At 43.6% G+C, this 19,778-nt stretch overlaps 1 protein-coding gene across 1 annotated transcript; it reads left to right on the forward strand.

Annotated features, from left to right (window-relative positions):
- The first annotated feature begins 10,770 nt into the window (after positions 1 to 10,770).
- On the forward strand, positions 10,771 to 18,975 carry LOC114682653 (class I histocompatibility antigen, Gogo-B*0103 alpha chain-like). Its single transcript, XM_037199793.1, has 3 exons — positions 10,771 to 10,848; positions 11,592 to 11,870; positions 17,121 to 18,975. The coding sequence occupies exons 1-3, from the start codon at positions 10,815 to 10,817 to the stop codon at positions 17,354 to 17,356; spliced, it is 549 nt and encodes a 182-aa protein (XP_037055688.1). The 5' UTR covers positions 10,771 to 10,814; the 3' UTR covers positions 17,357 to 18,975.
- Positions 18,976 to 19,778: the final 803 nt, after the last annotated feature.

Here is a 19,778-nt window from a genome sequence, read left to right on the forward strand (position 1 = left end):
GCACCACCTCTGCCCAGCTTTCACTATGGCTCTAATAGCTCTTACCCCCAGGCAACTTTATTTATTAAGATACAAATAAAATCACATTTCAATACAAATAAAATATCACCCTATATATAAGCCCAGAACAGTGTAGTTGACTGAGATGCTCTATGTCTAAGAATTTTAAGTAGCTGCACAAGTCTTTGGAAATTACTCTGGGTAATAAACAGAAAGACAAAATCCCTGAGTTTCCTCTCACAGAATCTTTGCAGACATGAAGCATAGCTCTTTTATTTCTTGAGTTGTGTTGTTGTTGTCCTTGTTGTTTATAACAGGTCTGGTGTAGCTAGGCTTACTCTGAATTCATTGTATATTCAAAGATGACATTGTGTAGTCTGATTATTCTGTCTCATTAGCCAGCCCCCAAATAACCACACAGATACTTATTATTAATTATATATGCTGACTTAGGCTTATTGCTATCTAGCTCTTACAGCTTAAATTAACCCATTTTTACCAATACATTTTGTCTTGTGGCTTTATTACCTTTACTCTATACTGCCCATGTTGCTTCCCCTCCATCTGGCTGGAGACACTCTGGGTCTCCCCCTTCTTCTCAGCATCTTCTTTGCTTTTGGGAAGGCACCATCCACCATGACAGAGAAAGCATGGTTGAGTTCAGGACAGCTGGAGCATGTGGCTGGGATGTGTCGTATCTCAGAGGATAATGAAGCAGAGAGTGGGATGCTGCTTCTCATCTGGCTTTCTCCTTTCCCACAGCTCAAAGGATGGTGCCATCTACACTCAGGGTGGGTCTTCCCACCTCAGTTACTCCTCACAAGAAAGATCCTCACAGACACCCAGAACTGCATCTCCCAAGGGATTCTAAATCCAGTCAAGCTGACAAGAATAACCTCACAGCTACATAGTGGGTTCAAAGCCAGCATGGGGGAAGAGGGAGATCTGGACACAGTGGTGCATGCCTTTATTCAGGTGTCAGAGGCAGGTGAATTTCTGTGAGTCCCAGGAGAGTCAGAGCTACATAATAAGACCCTACCTTGGAAAACAAAACAAAGCAAAAAATAAAAGGGCAGGGAGTAAGCCTTGGGCTCCATGATTAGTAATCTAAATGATGGATCTAGAAAGAGGCCTGAGTATTTTTGAACAAGATTTGTGACCAATTATGTTAGTAGGAGTAGAGTAAATATAATGGGGAAAGGTCATCTATGGGCATATATGGTTTTTAAAATTTATGTGTTTGTTTTTGTCTGAAAAAGGAAGGGCAAATATCATTAGTGCTGAGTTGTGATGCTGACGAAAACATACTGTTTTCTCTTCCATTGGGTTTAGCTTCAGATGAAAGATACCGCAAGCAATTTAAACAAGGGAGTTCCCTGAATGGTTTCTATCTAAAAATTCCCTAGACTGATTTCTCCTTGATGCAAATGATGTGATGGGGAAGGGAATCTCAGTTTACCAAGGAGGAGTAAATGTATACTTGGATATAAAGTGACACAAGATGATGGGAGAATTTGTCACAGGCCTTGTTGACAGTGGCCTACTGACATACGGATGCTGTGTCTTATGGAGTTACAAGGAATCAATCATGAAGAACATCAGAGTGAATGTAGATTCTAGTGTAAGTAAGAGGCCCTGTCAGTTAGGGTGGTGTGGTGGTTTGAATAAAAATTGTAGCAGGAATCTTAAAAGTTCTTATTAATAAAATCAAACCCGAGGCCGGTTATTGGGGTGAATACTGGAAAGTCAGAGAGATAGAATAAGCCACAGCTATCTCACCTCACCAGTTACTCAGATGGTCCTGTTTCCTCAGACTGGAAACCTCTGAGTCCTCATCCAGAATGAATCCCAGCTGAACTGTGCTGCTTCAAAGCCTGAAAGCTTAACCAGGCAAATGCTTAACTAGCCACATGCTTAACCAGCCAAATGCTTCTAGTTTCTGGTCCTCACACCTTATATACCTTTCTGCTTTCTACCATTACTCCCTAGGATTAAAGGCTTGCTTCCTGGGATTAAAGGCGTGAGTCACCATGCCTGGCTGTTTCCAATGTAGCCTTGAACTCACAGAGATCCCAGATGGATTTCTGCCTCTGGAATGCTAGGATTAAAGGTGTGTGCTATCACTGCCTAACTAGTGGTCTGTTCTCTGACCCCTGATAAGTTTATTAAGGTACACAATATTTGAGGGAACACAATACTACCACATTTCCTCTCTTTTTGTCTAAAATTAAAGAAAGCTTATAACTAATACAAGAAAAACTATCCAATAAGTATTACAATATATACAGCCAAAAATTACATTAATGATGTCTAGTCCATTAACATTTGACAGATTCAGATAAAAACTCCATTGTATCATATTAACAATGTGCAGTCCAGTAACAAAAAATGGCCTCCATAGGCCCAGAGGGAGTGTGTGGCCTATTAGGAGGTGTGGTCTTGTTGAGTAGATGTGGCCTTGTAGAGGAAGTGTGTCACTGTGGGGGCAGTCTTTGAGGTCTCAGACACTCAAGAAAGGCCTAGTGGCTCAGTCTTTTCCTGCTGCCTGTGATCAAAATATAAAACTCTCAGCTCACATCTGCCTACATGCCACCATGATTTCTGTCATGAAGATAATGGACTAAACCTCTGGAACTGTAAGCCAGCCCCAAATAAATGTTTTCCTTTTGAAGAGTTGCCTGGTTTCATGGTGTCTCTTCACAGCAATAGAAACTAAGGCAGGTGGCAGCTGATACCACTGCACTGGAGCATTGGGGCATGCCTATTATTAGAAGGTCCAATCAGCATGAAACATGCACTGGGAAGATCAGAGAGACAAAGGGCTGCTTGACTTCTGAAGCCTAGAGCTTGGTGAAACTTCTGTGAGATATCATTCTCCTTAGAGAGTTTGGAATCTAGATAGATTTCCATGAAGGAAATAAAGTAGGAAATATGGGATTGAAGGGATGACTTCATAGTTAAGAGTGCATGCTACTTTTACAGAAGCCCAGAATTCTGTTCTCAGCCCCCACATGGTATCCATTTCCAGGGATCTAACTCCTCTGGACTCCAAGGGCACCTGCACTCATGTTCATATACCCCCACAAAGATAACACATGACTAAAAATAAAAATGAATATAATTTTTTTAAAAGAATAAAGTAGGAAGTTTGAGGTTATTGAACAGAAGCACTTCCTTATTACATTACACAGTGACATTAAACAGATTTGATTGTGATTCAGAAACTAAAAAGGCCTGGTGAATATTAACTGGGCCTGATAAAGGGGGTGTTTTTTTTTTTTGTTTTTTGTTTTTTTTTTTTAAATAGCCCTGGCTATCCTGGAACCTACTATGTAGACCATGCAGACCTGCCTCTGACTCCTGCTTTCTGGGATTAAAGGAATGGGCCACCACACCGACATGAAACAGGATTGTTCTTAACCTCTGAGCCATCCCACCAGCCCACCTGTGCACTTTTAATGTTTAAAGCTGAGCATCTTTTGTTTCCTTTCCAGTGAAAAGAAAAAATTCCAATGGAGAATGTCAGTTCCAAATAAATCACTACGAGTTCTGCTGAGTCTCCCATTGAGGAACAGGGGCTCAAGTCATCATTATGAGAGAATTTTATTTGAAAAGTGTCATCTTAAACTGAAAGGATAGCTGTTAAATATCACAATTAAACATGTTGAAGGAGAAACCATGTTGTCACAAAACATCCGTTTAACCCATGCAGACATCTCAGTTCCACCCTTTGCTGACCTTCTATGCTCTCCTTTACAATTTTTTATTTAAACAAGAGAAAGTACACAGATTCATTTTGGTAAATTATAACTGTTCATATTCACATAGAGACAATGTAATCTCTGAGCATGCTATGCAGAAAGTAGGAAAAAAAGCTAGAATTCCATGCACTACTTTATAGGGGCAGAGCAACCTTCCAGCAACCAGCATAGTGACAGGAATGGAAGGGTTTTCTTCCCCACACAGAGCACAGTGGAGGTATTGATTCCACAATGGAACAAGTAGGGGAAAATGAACGTAGAACAGAAAGGTGGAAAAAATTTCCCTTTAATTTTGCTCAAGGTATTTTTAAAAAAAATAAGTTGAAAACCATGGTCTTGAGGAAAGGAATCTCAAAAATAGCCAAGTGAACACAAGAGAGACAGGGGAGAAATAACTACAACTCACTCCCAGGGATTGGAGAAAATAAAAAAAATTAAAAGAAAATTTTTTTAAACATTGGAATCTATTGGTGTTTTTTGTATTTTCCACCTCCTTCATCCTCCTCTCCTCTGTCTTCTTCATCACCTTCATCCTCTTCACCTTCATCCTCATCCCCTTCTTCAATATCTTCCCATCCTCCTCTTTTTCTCCTCCTCCTTCCCATTCTCCTTCTTCATCCGCCCTCTGTTTTCTAAGCTACTGATTATGAGGGAAGGGGTCCTCCTAACATCTAACTAGATACATAGCAGTCTGGCACATAAGAAGAGAAAAAGGGTCAGTAGAGACAGATGGTCGTAATTTCTCTAACCAGAGAGTGGAAAAAGTCACACCACTGTCATTAAAACTTCCGGTTCCTAATCTGCTTTAGCTGTGAGTATTTTGCAGTATAATTGAGATTGTTTTCCCACATGGCATATTCAACCCACATGGCATATACTGATGTTTAGGGGATATGTCCTCTCATGAAGGCAAGTCAGTCACTCTTCCACTGACCTACTATTTATGACACCTGTAAAGGTTTGAAACCAAACTCTGTGGTGCACACAATGAGAAGAACTAGACTCTTGGTTAGAGTTTTGCTTTTGTACCAGGCAATATCTCACACCTCTAATCTCAGTATTGAGGAGCCTGAGGCAGGAAGACTGTGGGGAGTTTCAGGCCAGCTGCACTACACAGGAAGAAACTGGAGCAGGAGCTTGTAACTCTGCAGAGTGCTTGCCTGGCACAGAGGACATAGGCTTGATCATCATCCCATAAACTCCATGTGGTGGTGCACACTCAGCCATCAGGAAGAGTAAGCAGGGCCTATGGAAATGAATCAGTAGTTAAGAACACTTGCAGGGGACCTGAGTTTAGTTCCCACACTCATCTTGTATGGCTCAATCATCCTAGGAGATCTGAGGACCCAAGATTCTGACCATCAAGGGCACTTGCAGAGATGTGAACATACCCATAAAGACATAAACATACACACACATGTGCAGATGTAATCAACCATCTTATTAAATAAGAAACACGGAACCAATTTGCAAAGAAGAAAGCCAAGAGGTCAGAGCTAAGAGTTAAAACCTTACCCTTCCTCCTGCAGTGGTCCTACCTCTCCGAACCAGAGCTACTTCCTGTGTTAAAGTCTTTATATAGAGTTTCTGTTCTGCCTTCTCATTGGTTGTAAACCCAACCACATGACCACCACGTCATGTATAGATCTCCAGGTTTTCTATGATTGGTATTGAGATTAAAGGCATGTGTATCCAATACTGGCTGTATCCCTGAACACACAGAGACTTACCTAGCTCTGCCTACCAAGTGCTGGGATTACAAGCGTACACCACCACTGCCCTGCTTTCCTATGGCTGGCTAATAGCTCTGACCCCTGGGCAACTTTATTTATTAACATACAAATAACATTTTAATACAAATAAAATATTACCATACACACAGATACACACACACACACACACACACACACACACACACACTAAAAAGTCAATAAATCTTTAAGATGTATTTTTTAAAAAAAATAGAAACAGGAGAATCAGAAGTTCAAGGTTGTTATAGAATAATCTTTTTGTACACTGTGAAGATTTGTTCACTCAGGTTGGTTTAATAAATATCTGAATGGTCAATATCTATGCAGGGGTTTTGGGACAAAGAGGATGCTGAGAAGAAGGGGGAGTTTCCCAGAAGCTTTCCTGCAGCTGAGCACATCATGAGTTCCTGGTTCCACCAGTCAAATGACCACATGCTGGACTTTGGCTCAGCACATGGTGATAAGGAAAAGCTGGAACTGCACAAAATGCTTTTGGCAAGTGTAACATTGCCACATCACTTCCAGGAGCTGCAGGGAAACTTTCTCAGCCACAAGAACCAGTGTCCAGTAGCAGGAAGAGTGTATCCTGGGTGGCACTGGCATTGATGGGCTTGTGTGTTCTCTGCCTAGCTATAAATACTCAAACTTGGTTCCATAAAAATAAATAATAAAAAAAAACATTCAACCCTCCAATATCACATGCAGAATTCCTTTATGGTTAGTAAGAACAAGAATTTTAAATCTAGTATCTTTACCTAAAAGTAAGAATCAACTAGGCGATTTTCAGATAGTAAACAGTCAGAGGCTCCCGTTATGTAAATGTTTTCCACCGGAATCTAAACCCCATGGGAGAGAAAGCAATACGTATCTGCTAACATGACAACTCAGGGCTGATAACATGAATCCTTTCTTATCTTCTCAGGGAAAAACATTATTTTCACATTTCTTCATTGTGGGTGATGCTCTGATGATGGACATTGGTGACCACAAATCTTGTTCTAAAATACTCAGGCTTCTCCCCAGACCTGTCTTAGATAGTTGAGCATAGAGCACTGATAGTATTCCCTCCCTGCCTTGACAAAGGTTTTTTAATTTATTTTCATTACTTATGTGTATGTGAATGTGTTTGTGTACGTAGGAGTGTAAGTATGCAAACCACCCAAAAGTAGGAGCCTTCAGAAATCAGAAAATTTGTTGAATCTCCCTGGAACTGGATGATTGTGTGTGGTGGTATTGTGTTCCCCAAGATATTATACACCCTAATAAACTTATCTGGGGTCAGAGACAGAACAGCCACTAGATACAAAGGCTAGAAAATGGTGGCACTCACACCCTTAATCCTAGCACTCCAGAGGTAGAAATCCCTCTGGATCTCTGTGAGTTCAAGGTCACACTGGAAATGGCCAGGCATAGTGACACACGCCTTTAATCCAGAAAGCGAGCCTTTAATCCCAGGGAGTGGTGGTAGAAAGCAGAAAGGTATATAAGGCGTGAGGACCAGAAACTAGAAGCATTTGGCTGGTTAAGCTTTCAGGCTTCTAGCAGCACAGTTCAGCTGAGAGCAATTGGGATGAGGACACTGAAGCTTACAGTCTGAGGAAACAAGACCAGCTGAGAAGTTGGCCAGGTGAGGTTAGCTGTGGCTTGTTCTGTCTCTCTGATCTTCCAGTGTTCACCCTAATAACTAGCTTCAGGTTTGGTTTTATTAACAAGAACTTTTAAGATTCCTGCTACAATTGTGAGCCACAGTGTATTTGCTAGGAAGTAAATCCAGGTCCTCTGCAATAGCAGCTACTGTTCTCAACCACGAAGCCATCTCTCCAGTCAATTATCTTTAATAAAGATTTGCTGATTTATTTTATTTTGTGTACATGTGTTTGCCTGCTTGAGTTTATGAGCACTGTGTGTGCCCCATCCTGAGGAGACCAGAAAAAGAAAATTAGATTCTCTGGAACTGGAGTTACGGGCAGTTTTGAGTCACCATTTAGATAGTAGGAACTGAAACTTGGTGTTCTGCAAGATCAACAAATGTTCTTAACTACTGAGCCATCCTCTAGTCCTCTCTGCACCTTTATTTTGGCAGGTTCTCACGCTGTACCCCAGGACGACCTGGAACTCACCCTGTAGCTCTGAAGGCTAATCTTCATTGTCAACTGGACTGGATTTAGAATCTCCCAGGACTTGCAATTCTGGAAATGTCTGTGAAGGTGTTTCCAGAGAAGATTAACTGAGGAGGGGAGGGCTTCAATGAATGTGGGTGACACCAGCCTGTGATTTGGGGGACCAGACTGAAGAAAAGGGAGATAAGAGCCAGCATCCCCACACTCTGCTGCCTGATGCATTGGAGATGTGAGTCATCCCAGCCACATGGTCCAGCTTCCATGAACTCCACCATGCCTTTCCTGCCAGGAAGTGTTATAGCTTCTCAAATCAAAAAAACAAAATAAATCCTTCTAACCTTAAGTTGCTTCTTTCTTCTTTCAGGTTTTTGTTTGTTTGTTTTACATTAATGAGAAAAGTGAGATATACAACAATTAGGGCTGACCATCTACTCCCATAAATCTTCCGGCCTCAGCCTGAGTGCTGGTGTTGCAAGTGTGGGGGATGCAATCTGCCATAAATTTATTGAAATGAATTGAAACTGTGGGAATATGTGGGTGTATTAGATTCATATCAGGGAAACCAGGCCCAAGAACTTGTGGGACATACTCAGTGAATGAAAGGGTACTTCTTCATCAGAATCCCAGAAGACATGGACATCAGCACTGTAATGTCATTGACCCAACACCAATCTGTCATTTGACACTCAGTGTGTGCATCAGTGACTAATGGAGAACTCCACACTGTCCCTGGGGCTTCAGCTCAGTTATGCTGATGTGGACTATTTCACTATAATTTGCTCATCCTCCTTTCATCCATCTAGATCTCTGTCCATCCATCTGTCCATTCCTTTCCCTAGATCTGGTCCCACCCTTTTGCCTCTGCAGCTGGATTCATTTCTCAGTCTTCTGCTCAGTATCTGTCTTTATGGCAGCAGCCTCTTCCATGCACTGTTTGGGTTCCGACCATATTAAAAAGACTATTTACATTTCTTTGGATTATTTATATTTTCTGTGTATGAATATTTTGCTTGCACGTATATCTGTGCACCAGGTATATCCCTGGTTCCTGCAGAGGCCAGAAGAGGGCATCAGATACCATGGAACAGAATCACAGATGCTTGTGAGCCACCATGTGACTGCTGAGAATCAAACCCAGGTCCTCTACAAGAACAGTAAATGCTCTTAACCTGAGCCATCTCTCTAGCCCTCTACTTACACTTCTGTAAGCCCAACTGGTAAAGCATCATGAAATGCTACTGCAGCCTCCTTAACCTTTGTATCTATTCTGTAACCATCATATATGCATATATTTCCTGTGTGATGTGTCACATTTCAATTAATATTAGTAATTAAGATTGGAATAAAAGAACATGTGTTTGCTTCAATTCAGTTACCAAAGACAGCAAGATTATCTGCCAAATTCCTGAAATGGAAACCATCACACTTACTGAATTTATTGTCACTTAATTAGGACATTGTAGAACGTCGGGCATTCTGTATTATGTGGGCTGTTCAAAGAAGGAAACTCACCCCAGAATGTAATTTTAGGCTTTCTGGCAGCATGGAGAAACAGTTTCTGTGAACTGAACCTCAAGCCTCTGTTCAGAAGCACATTTATTGATTATTCACAAAGGTTTTGTTTGGAGTACAAGTTCCTCATACCAAAGCCCCTTTGATCTATATGTCCTCTGAAGGAAATCATCACACCCCTGAAACATATTGTGTATTGTTTGTAGCACCCAATAATTAAAGAACTCCAAGTGTGCCCAGATAATCTTCTGACCAAAGTCATGCAAGGAATGGAAAACTTCCTCAGAGAAATTCTATAAATCATAGAAAACCATCATTGTTCTCTACTATGATTTCTTCAAGGTCTAGATACATTCAGCAAACACTAACACATTCTACTGATACCCTAGATACAGTGAGAAACAACTATTGCATTCTAATGTTTACCCTAGATACAATGACTCTACTAGATTCCCACTACAGTGGAAAGATACAAGCTTGGTCATCTATGCTTCTTATGTAGATTTAATATATTCATGATACACTGTGAATGTGAAGAATAAAAACACAGATCTCAACTCAGAGGGAATAAGAGAGTTTATTCTGGAGGCAAATACAAGTGATAATAGCCTGGGACGCAGATTCCAGTTACTCCAAATTCCATGTCCTAAAATGGTAACCGTTTTATGAATTTTTCATAGTAACAGACCAGGAAAAAAAGGCATAAACAACACATCTTAAAAACACATTAGTGGTGCCGGGCATTGGTGGCGCATGCCTTTGATCCCAGCACTCGGGAGGCAGAGCCAGGCGGATCTCTGTGAGTTCGTGGCCAGCCTGGGCTACCAAGTGAGCTCCAGGAAAGGCACAAAGCTACACAGAGAAACCCTGTCTCAAAAAACAAAAAACAAAAAACAAAAAAACAAAACAAAAAAAATACATTAGTGGAAACATCAGGCAGGCAGGTTACATCAAGGCAGGGAAATCTCTGTTACAGACTTCATATGCTATCTGATGACATGGGTTGGTTGAGCTAGGGCTCTGTTTGAACATTCCAAAAGGATTTACCTAATTGTTATAAGGATGTCAGGTCACACACAGAGGGGATCAAGAATGGCTTTTAAGAGACTACTATAGCTCAAGATAATTTGGCTCTCTGGACCAGTGACAATCTAATTCATCCACAATAGTGATGTTCTTTTTAAAAATGTGTTATTTTTATTTTATGTGCATTGGCATTTTGACTGCATGCAGTTTTTCTTCACACTTTCTGCAGTTGTTTATCGTTTGCCATTACTGACCCTAACTCAAAGGCATTACTCTCCTCTCAATATTCTCCAGACAGCAGCTGCTAAGATTATGGCTTGTAAGTGCTGTTGTCCTCATAAGCTCCTTACCGCCCCAACCCCCAACTCCACACCGCCAAAACCAATGAAGTGGTCCTGGAGTGTCCTTCTGAGTCTAGTTTTCTTATTGTTTTTGTTGTTAGCCTTATTTTTTCTTTTTTAATAAAGAAGAACTCACAAATGTTCATTTCTGCTATATGTGGGATTTTCAGAGAACGACTCTGAGTCATCGTGATCGTTCCTCACACACTCCCAATGCTATAAAACTCCGCAGAGAGGAACAAAGACCCAATCTCTTCAAGTTCTCCAAACATCAAGCTGCCTGGCTTACTCTTTCTACTGCTGATGGCTGCCCTGCCCCTGACTCAGGCCCTCCTGGGTGAGTGCAGAACAGAGAGAGAAGCCCTCTCTGTGGGAGGAGGGAGGCACCCTGGAGGGACTGCAGGGGAAAGGCTTGTGTCTGCCCTTGCCCAACCAGACCCACCTGCCTCCTCCAGCTGGGTTGACCCTGCCAGGCTCCCTTCTCCAGTCCCTGTCTGGAGCCCTGCACACTGCACCCCTCCCAGCGGATGCACCTGTTCCCCGGTCTGACCGGGTGCAAGATCACAGCTCATCACTCCTGGGTTCGCACTCCCTGCGGTATTTCACTACCACCTTGTATGGTCCTGGCTATCCCAAACCTCGGTTCATGGTTGTGGGCTACGTGGACAACACGCAGATCTTGAGCTTCAACAGCAACATGCCGAGTCAGCGGGTGGAACCGAGGGTGCCATTTATAGTACAGGACCCAGAGCATTTGAAGGAGCTGACTCGACTAGGCAGGGACATCTTAATACTTGGCAAAATAGAACTGTGGACCCTGCTTGGCTATCATAGCCAGAGAGAGAATGGTGAGTGACCCTAGACTCACAAGGCTAGTCTACAGTCTCCCCGTATTCCTAAGGCCATAGAAACATACCTTGGGTTAGTGAAACCGGCAAGTTGAATCATCCTGGAGAAGCTTTCAACAATTTACTAGGGTTTCCTTTCAGTTGGAAATAGGCTTTGACCAATCACACACAGGCTATGTGTAGTGAGTGGGGCTAACCTAGAAAACCTTGCTGACCTCCCTGGCTGCAACAGGGTCTCACGCTGTCCAGTGGCTGTTCGGCTGTGACTTAGGGCCAGACCACCGCCTCCTCCGTGGGTATAAGCATGTCGGTATTGACGGCCAGGATTACATCTCTCTGACCGGGGACCTGCATTCCTGGACTGCGGTGGATACCGAGGAGGCTCAGATCACCAGGCGCAAGTGGGAAGCAGTTGGTGTTGCAAGGTCATGGAAGTCTTTCTTGGAGGGCAGGTGCGTGGAGTGGCTTCTCAAATACCTGGATAAAGGGAAGGAGATGTTGCAGCGTGCAGGTATGTGGGGTAGCTTCTGTTGACCCTTGAGCAGAGTTTATGGGGGAAGAGAACAGGCACTAATTCCTAAGCCACCTATTGTGAAATACTGTCCCCCTGGAGTACAATGGGCTATTTCAAAATCAGAATAGCTGAGGATTCCAGCCATTCACACTCTACCATGTTCCTCACAAGGAATCCTACCAGCTGCACCTGGTCACAGAGTTACTAGAGTATATAGGAGTTAGAAAGTTAATTGATGGGCTGGGTGTAGTGACTGATACCTTTAATTCCAGCATTTGAGAGGCAGAGGATGAGTGAGTTAGAGGCCATCCTTGTCTACATAGTGAACTCCAGGACAGCCAGGATGCGGGCAGAAGGAGGTTAATTGATAAAATACACTGGAGGCAGACTCCAGTGAGGCAGTCTTGTAAGCTGTCATTCATCCTGGAGTGGACTTTTCAGTGATGCAGGTGTTTTTGAGAATTAAGTAACTCCTCACCCATGTGCCTGTATGTAGATGTAACCAATCATCTTATTAAATAAGAATCACAGAACCAATGTAAAAAGAAAGCCAAGAGGTCAGAGCTCAGAGCTAAAACCTTACCTTTCCTCCTGGGGTGGTCCTACCTCTCTGAAAGAGACCTACTTCTTGTGTGTTTGTCTTGATAAAGTCTTTCTGTTCTGCCTTCTCATTGGTTGTAAACCCAAACACATGACTGCCTCGTCACTGTCTGTATGTACAGCCCTCCAGGTCTTAAAGGCGTGTGTCTCCAATGCTGGCTGTATCCCTGAACACACAGAGATCTACCTAGCTCTTCTACTAAGTGCTGGGATTAAAGGCTTGTGCCACCACCACCACCACCACCACCACCACCACCACCACCACCACTACCACCACCACCACCACCACCACCAACAACAACAACAACAACAACACCATGCTCTTGCTATGGCTCTAATAGCTCTGACCCTGGGGCAACTTTATTTATTAACATACAATTAAAATCACATTTCAGTACAAATAGAATACCACCATACCTGTAAGTAACTGACAATAAATTTATGGGATTGCCAAACTAGTGTTGGAAGATAAAGATGGACTTGGATTAATCCTCCCTTTGTTCTGTTGTTGGAGTCTTATCTAGGGTGAATAGATGTTCATATCTCTCCAGAAAATGTAGTAAACTGAAAGGGGGAAAGTCAGAATGCAGGTGCTGGCTGACCACTTCTTATGGCTGGGGTGAGGGAGGGGGGCATAAAGGAAAGAGCAGGGATTAGAGCTGTGCTTCTGCAATCCAAAAACTTGGAGACGATGGTAAGAATAAGACAGTAACGAGAAAAAGTGAAGTACAAGTAAAAGACTACTGCTGTGGGATGGTCTGTACGTCAAATGTGTTGCTCTGATTGGTCAATAAATAAAACACTGATTGGCAAGTGGCCAGGCAGAAAGTATAGGCAGGACTAACAGAGAGGAGAATTGAGAGAACAGAAAGGTGGAAGGAGACACTGCCAGCCGCCGCCATGCAAGCAGCATGTGAAGATGCCGGTAAGCCACGAGCCATCTGGCAAGGTATAGATTTATAGAAATGGATTAAGTTAAGCTATAAGAACAGAGAGCAAGAAGCCTGCCATGGCCATACAGTTTGTGAGCAATATAAGTCTCTGTGTTTACTTGGTTGGGTCTGAGTGACAGAGATTTGTCCTGACTGTGGGCCAGACAGGAAAACTCTAGCTGCAAATGGCGCCCAACGGGTTGGAAAGAGTTTCCACCTAAAACCTCAGAAAAAAAGATTCTAAAATGGAGCTGAAAACAGTTCCTAGTTGTCTCTCTCTAGTTAGCAGCAGCCTGCATGTTTGAGCTACTATGGTGGGTTCCTGGTGTGTGAACTCGACCTGCAGTATGGCAGGAATGAAGCCTCTGCAAGTGGCACATTAAGCTGCGTGGTGGATTTAGCCTTTGCTAGTACAAAACAAAAAGAGGTTTCTGGGCTACACTCTGCTTTGATAGAAGCATAGACCCACTATTTCTGAGAGTTGATGACTCCCAGAGCTGACTAAAAACATACTACCACCATGTTGGGAAGCTGAAGTGGGTGGAGCCAGCAGCCACAGTGCCATTTCAGTCTTAGAATGGTGCAGTTTAAAGCAATAGGCTCAAGGTAATATAACAAATAAGCCACATAAAGATGACTAACACACAGAGAATCTGGATTATGTTCTCTTTGATATTCGTAACTGAAGAAAAACACTTGATTGCAAAAGCTGTTGAGTTATGCCAAAATGTATATTTTAAAGGTACCTTGACTTCAAAATTTGGATGTAAGGATATGTTGCTTTGGAAATGAGGCTCTGCTTTTGTTTCCACAGAAAGCCAGAGGCTATGGATTTGTTCCAGATTAAGTTACATCAGGTTTGACCAGCCAAGACCCCCTGAAAGGTCTCCGATGACACCAAGGCTCAGATGATCCAACATCCAGAACCATATCAAGGCAACTGGCTCAGATGATACACCCTCACGGACTACTCCATAATCCTAAAAGTTTCTTTGTGTCCCCATAAGATACAGCGCCCCCCTCCAGCAGGAAGTAGTCTGAGAAGCTACACCCCAATTCCCAAATATACCAAGCTGGTGTTGGTGATGTGTAAAAGTTAAAACCTTCCTTTAAAGGAAGAAAAGAAAAGGGGAAGTGCTGTGGGATGTTCTGTATGTCAAATGTGTTGCTCTGATTGGTCAATAAATAAAATACTAATTGGCCAGTAGCCAGGCAGGAAGTATAGGCAAGACTAACAGAGAGGAGAATTGAGAGAACAGGAAGACAGAGGGAGACACTGACAGCTCCCGCCATGACAAGCAGCATGTGAAGATGCCGGTAAGCCATGAGCCACATGGCAAGGTATAGATTTATAGAAATGGGTTAATTTAAGATATAAGAACAGTTAGCAAGAAGCCTGCCACAGCCATACAGTTTGTAAATAATATAAGCATCTGCTTTTTTGTTTTTTTGTTTTTTTATTTTTTTTTATTTTACAACACCATTCAGTTCAACATAATAGCCACAGATTCCCCTGTTCTCCCCCTCTCGCCCCCCTCCCCCTCCCCCCAGGCCACCCCCCATTCCCACCTCCTCCAGATCAAGGTCTCCCCCGAGGACCGGGATCGACCTGGTAGACTCAGTCCAGGCAGGTCCAGTACCCCCCTCCCAGACCGAGCCAAGTGTCCCTGCATAAGTCCCAGGATTCAAATAGCCAACTCATGCAACGAGCCCAGGACCCAGCACCAACGCACAGCTGCCTCCCAAACAGATCAAGCCAAATGACTGTCTCACCCATTCAGGGGGCCTGATCCAGTTGGGGGCCCCTCAGCCTTTGGTTCATAGATCCTGTGCTTCCATTCATTTGGTTATTTGTCCCTGTGCTTTATCCAACCTTGGCTTCAACATTTCTTGCTCATATAAACCCTCTTCTTTCTCACTAATTAGACTCCCAGTGCTCCACCAGGGGCCCAGCCGTGGATGTCTGCATCCAGATTCCTCAGTTCTTGGATGGGGTTTCTGGCACAACTATCAGGGTGTCTGGCCATCCCATCACCAGAGTAGGTCAGTTCCTGCCGTCTCTCGACCATTGCCAGCAGTCTTTTGTGGGGGTATCTTTGTGGATCTCTGTGGGCCTCCCTAGCTCTCTACTTCCTCCCCTTCTCATGTGGTCTTCATTTACCATGGTCTCCTATTCCTTGTTCTCCCTCTCTTTTCTTGATCCAGCTAGGATCTCCCACTCTTGTTTATTTTATACGTGGGTTGTGGAACTGTGGGGGCTTGGTGGGACCTGGAGAGAAGCCCTCCAGCCACAGACTACCCCTCAGGCCAACTTTTAATTCAGAGAAAAGCCTAAGATTCAGCATGCATATAGAACCTTAGTAATGATTCAGTATGGGAAACCTTGATAATCAGGAATGTTCTCCCTCTGAACTTCTTGAAACAACAAATAAACAAATACTTTTAAAAATTAAGAAGCCCCTACACAGGGTTCCCAAGACTGTGGAACATAGATCTGAGTGCTGTGGAAGTAGAGAAGTTGAGTCCTGTAACTATTAATCCCTCTATGAAACAAAGACTGCATAATCTAAGGCAATATGAAAGAATCAATAAGTCAGCAAGAGGACTGACTCCCACAAGTTGTCTTCTGACCTTCAGATATGTGCTGCACGTGTACAGGTGCATGTGTACATGCAAACACACACACACACACACACACACACACACACACACACACACACACAATTTGAATGTTTGATTTTTACTGTCAAGTGTGTAGGAATGATTAGGAGGTGTGTCACTGGGGCTGAATCCTGAGATTTCAAGCCCATGCTCTCCAGTTAGCTTGCTCCCTTCCTTTTATAAGTTGCCTTGGTCATGGTGTCTTGTCACAGCAACAGAACAGTACTAAGACATTTGTCATTGGTGTCCTATCTAGACACTTGCTGATGCCTCTCCAGTTAGTCACAACCACCCTTTCACCATTGGTCTGGAGCAGAGGAAGAATCCCTGGTTTCCAGATCCCACAGGATCCACCCTTCTTTCAAGGATTGTATGACTTGCTTCTCTCATTACTGTGACCAAATACCTGATTAGAAGCAACTTTATGGGAGAAGAACTGAAGTATTGTGGCTCTCCAACCATCAGTTAACAATTCATAAGAGGCACATGGTGGTGGGAGCAGGTCAGGGCCACAGCCTAGAAACCTTGCTCACATCTGGACATATCAGGAAGCAGAGAGTATCTACAAACAGACTGTAACTCTTAAGGCCCACCTCCCAGTGACCAACTCCCTCCAGGTAGACCCTACACACTGAATATTTCACTAGAATCATCAGCATCACCAGAACAAACCAAGGCTTCATATACCTGAGCCATGGGGGAACACTATATATTCAAACTATAACAGAGATTCCATCTGTTTAGGAGTGGAGAGGTATCAACTCTGAAATAGTGAGTGGCAGTTCCCTTTTGATCTCAGACCCTGTTTCTGTCAATGTTCACAGACAGCTATAGTTATTCAGAGTCACTGTGTTTTAACCCACTCAGGGGTATAGAGGTTCATGCCTTTATTCTAGAACTTCCCAAGGAATAGATAGTTCTGCATTCGGAGTCCATGCAGTTTACACACTGCTCTCTAAATCTCCAACCCAACTCTGGGGTGATCACATGATCAGAGCTCAAGTGCTCCACAGGAAGGAACAGAAGAATGTTCTTCTCTGACTCTTCTCCTCAGATCCTCCAAAAACAAATGTGACCCATCACCCCAGGCCTGAAGGAGACGTCACCCTGAGGTGCTTGGCCCTGGGCTTCTATCCTGCGGACATTACCCTGACCTGGCAGAGGGATGAGGATGATCTGACCCAGGACATGGATCTTATTGAGACCAGACCTGCAGGGGATGGAACCTTCCAGAAGTGGGCAGCTGTGGTGGTGCCTTCAGGAGAAGAGCAGAGACACACATGTCCTTGAAATGGGGTAAAGGGGTGTGTGGGGGCACAGAGTCTGTCCTTAGGGAAAGCAGGAGCCCTGAGCAGGGTCAGGGTCCCTCACTTCTATCCTCTCCTACTCTCTCTCCCAGAGCCTCCTCCCTCTCCCACCATCCCCACCATGGGAATAATTGCTGGCCTGGTTCTCCTTGGAATTTTGGTTGCTGGAGCTGTGGCTGCCATTGTGATGAGGAAGAATACAGGAAGGATAAAGAAAATGTTTGAGATTTGGGCTTCACTGAGAAATTTCAAGCCCTGTATGTAAATGTGCACATCTCCTGTTTTGTTACTTTAAAGTGTTTCCATTCATCTGTGCTTATCCACTTTGGGACCATTTTTAAGTAACTCTGTGAGGAACACCTGAAAATAGAGAACAAAGGTTTCACATTGAGGATTCTGGTGATGTGGACACAAATCTGAGGTGGAGTCTCCAGGAGGAGGAAACAGGCCTCTGGGAGGGTACTTGATCCTCTTCTCGTGTTTCCTGACCCTGCTGTAGGTCTGCCTGTGACCATACCCTGGAATATTATCTGAGGTTTAGGACTAGAAGTTTCCTCTGTAACTGACTCATTCTGCATCCTTCTCTGTCTTTATCCTCAGAGATGGAAAAGGATGTATTAGAAAGCGTTTGTCATTTTATTTCCACCCCTTTGCCCCATGTCCTGGCATTAGAACTCCCTCCTCCCTGAAAGTCTAGAAAGGAAGCAGAGACCTAGTCCCCCATCACTCTGCTAAACATCCCTGCAGCTGAGTACAACTTGAGTGCTTGGCTCCACCAGTGACCTACCTGTACCCTTATAGAACCTGGTGTTGATGGGCTTTGTGTTCTGTACCTAGATGTGAAGACTCAAGTTTGGGGTTTGATTTTTCTAAGATAAAAAATTTGTAAGCCTATAATTTCACATAATAAATTTCTTCATGTTTAAATGATAAGAATTTGAATTCACTAATTGTGTCTATAAGTCAGATATCAGTCAGAGACTTTCATCATGTTAATTGCTTACCTGAGCTAAACACCATAGAAGAGAAAACAATATGTACCAGTCAACATGACAACTCAGTGGTGATGACATTTGGGACTGTTCTTTGTTGTGGGTGCTGCTCTGATGATTGACATCAGTGACCTCAAACCTTGTTCTAGAATTCTCAGGCCTCTTTCCAGATCCACTGTCTTAGACTGTAAAGCAGGGAGACCAGATATTACTTCTTCTTTCTCTCTCTTTTGCAGGGTCTCACACTGTACCTCAGGCTGGCCTAGAACTCACTATGTAGCTGTGATGGCAAATCTTCATTGTCAGCTTGACTGGATTTAGAATCTCCCAGGACTTGCAGTTCTGGAAATGTCTGTAAAGGATTTCCAGAGAAGATTAACTGAGGGGAGGGGACTACACTGAATGTGGGTGACACCAGCCCGTGATTTGGGGGCCCAGACTGAAGATAAGGGAATAAGAGCCAGCATGCTCACACTCTGCTTCCTGATGCATGGAGATGTGAGTCATCCCAGCCACATGGTCCAGCTTCCATGAACTCCACCATGGCTTTCCTGGCAGGATGGGTTGTACCTTCTTAAATCAAAGCCACAATAAATCCTTCTTGCCTTAAGTTGCTTATTTCTTCTTTGAGGTTGTTTGTTTGTTTGTTTGTTTTACATTAACGAGAAAAGTGAGCGATACAATAGTTTGGGTTGACCTTCTACTCCTATAAATCATCCAGCTTCAGCCTGAGTGCTGGTATTGCAAGTGTGGGGGAATACAGTCTTCTTCAACAATGACTCCTGTTATCAGCTGTGAGTGAGACTGTGCATTGACTAGGGGATCCTGGTCTACATCCTTGCAGCTTGTGGTCTGAACATCAGCAGGCTCAGTCCAAGCTTATTATACAGAATCTCAGACAAGACCCTCTGAATCTTGAGATGTCCAGAGGACTCCTGTACACAGGAAAGTTGAGACTTTCTATGCCTTTTCTTTCCTTTCTCTTTATTTATGAGAAAAGTCTCATACAATAAATCCCTACTGCAGTCTCCCCTCCCTCTCTTCATCCCAGTCTTCTCCCCTGGCTTGGAAACTTTCCCTCTCCCCCAGATCCACTGCTCCTCCAGTTCCCTTCAGACAAAAGCAGACCCCCCCAGTAATACCAACCAAACACAGCATAACAAGGTGCAATAAGACTCGTCATAAACCCTCATATCAAGCTGGACAAGGCAACCCAATGGGAGGAAAAGGGTCACAAGAGCAGTGAAAAGAGTCAGAGACACCCTACTCCCACTGTTATGAGTCCCACAGAACCCAGGCTAAACAACCACAGCATGTATGTGTCCCGTCCAGCAGGCCAGGTTATCTGCAGGTCTCGAGGAGGGACCACCTGGGAATCAATGGGGGCGAGAGGGAAAGGAGACCAAGCGCATG

The sequence above is a fragment of the Peromyscus leucopus genome, chromosome 16_21 (assembly GCF_004664715.2).
Source record: "Peromyscus leucopus breed LL Stock chromosome 16_21, UCI_PerLeu_2.1, whole genome shotgun sequence".
In the NCBI taxonomy this organism is placed as follows: Eukaryota; Metazoa; Chordata; class Mammalia; order Rodentia; family Cricetidae; genus Peromyscus; species Peromyscus leucopus.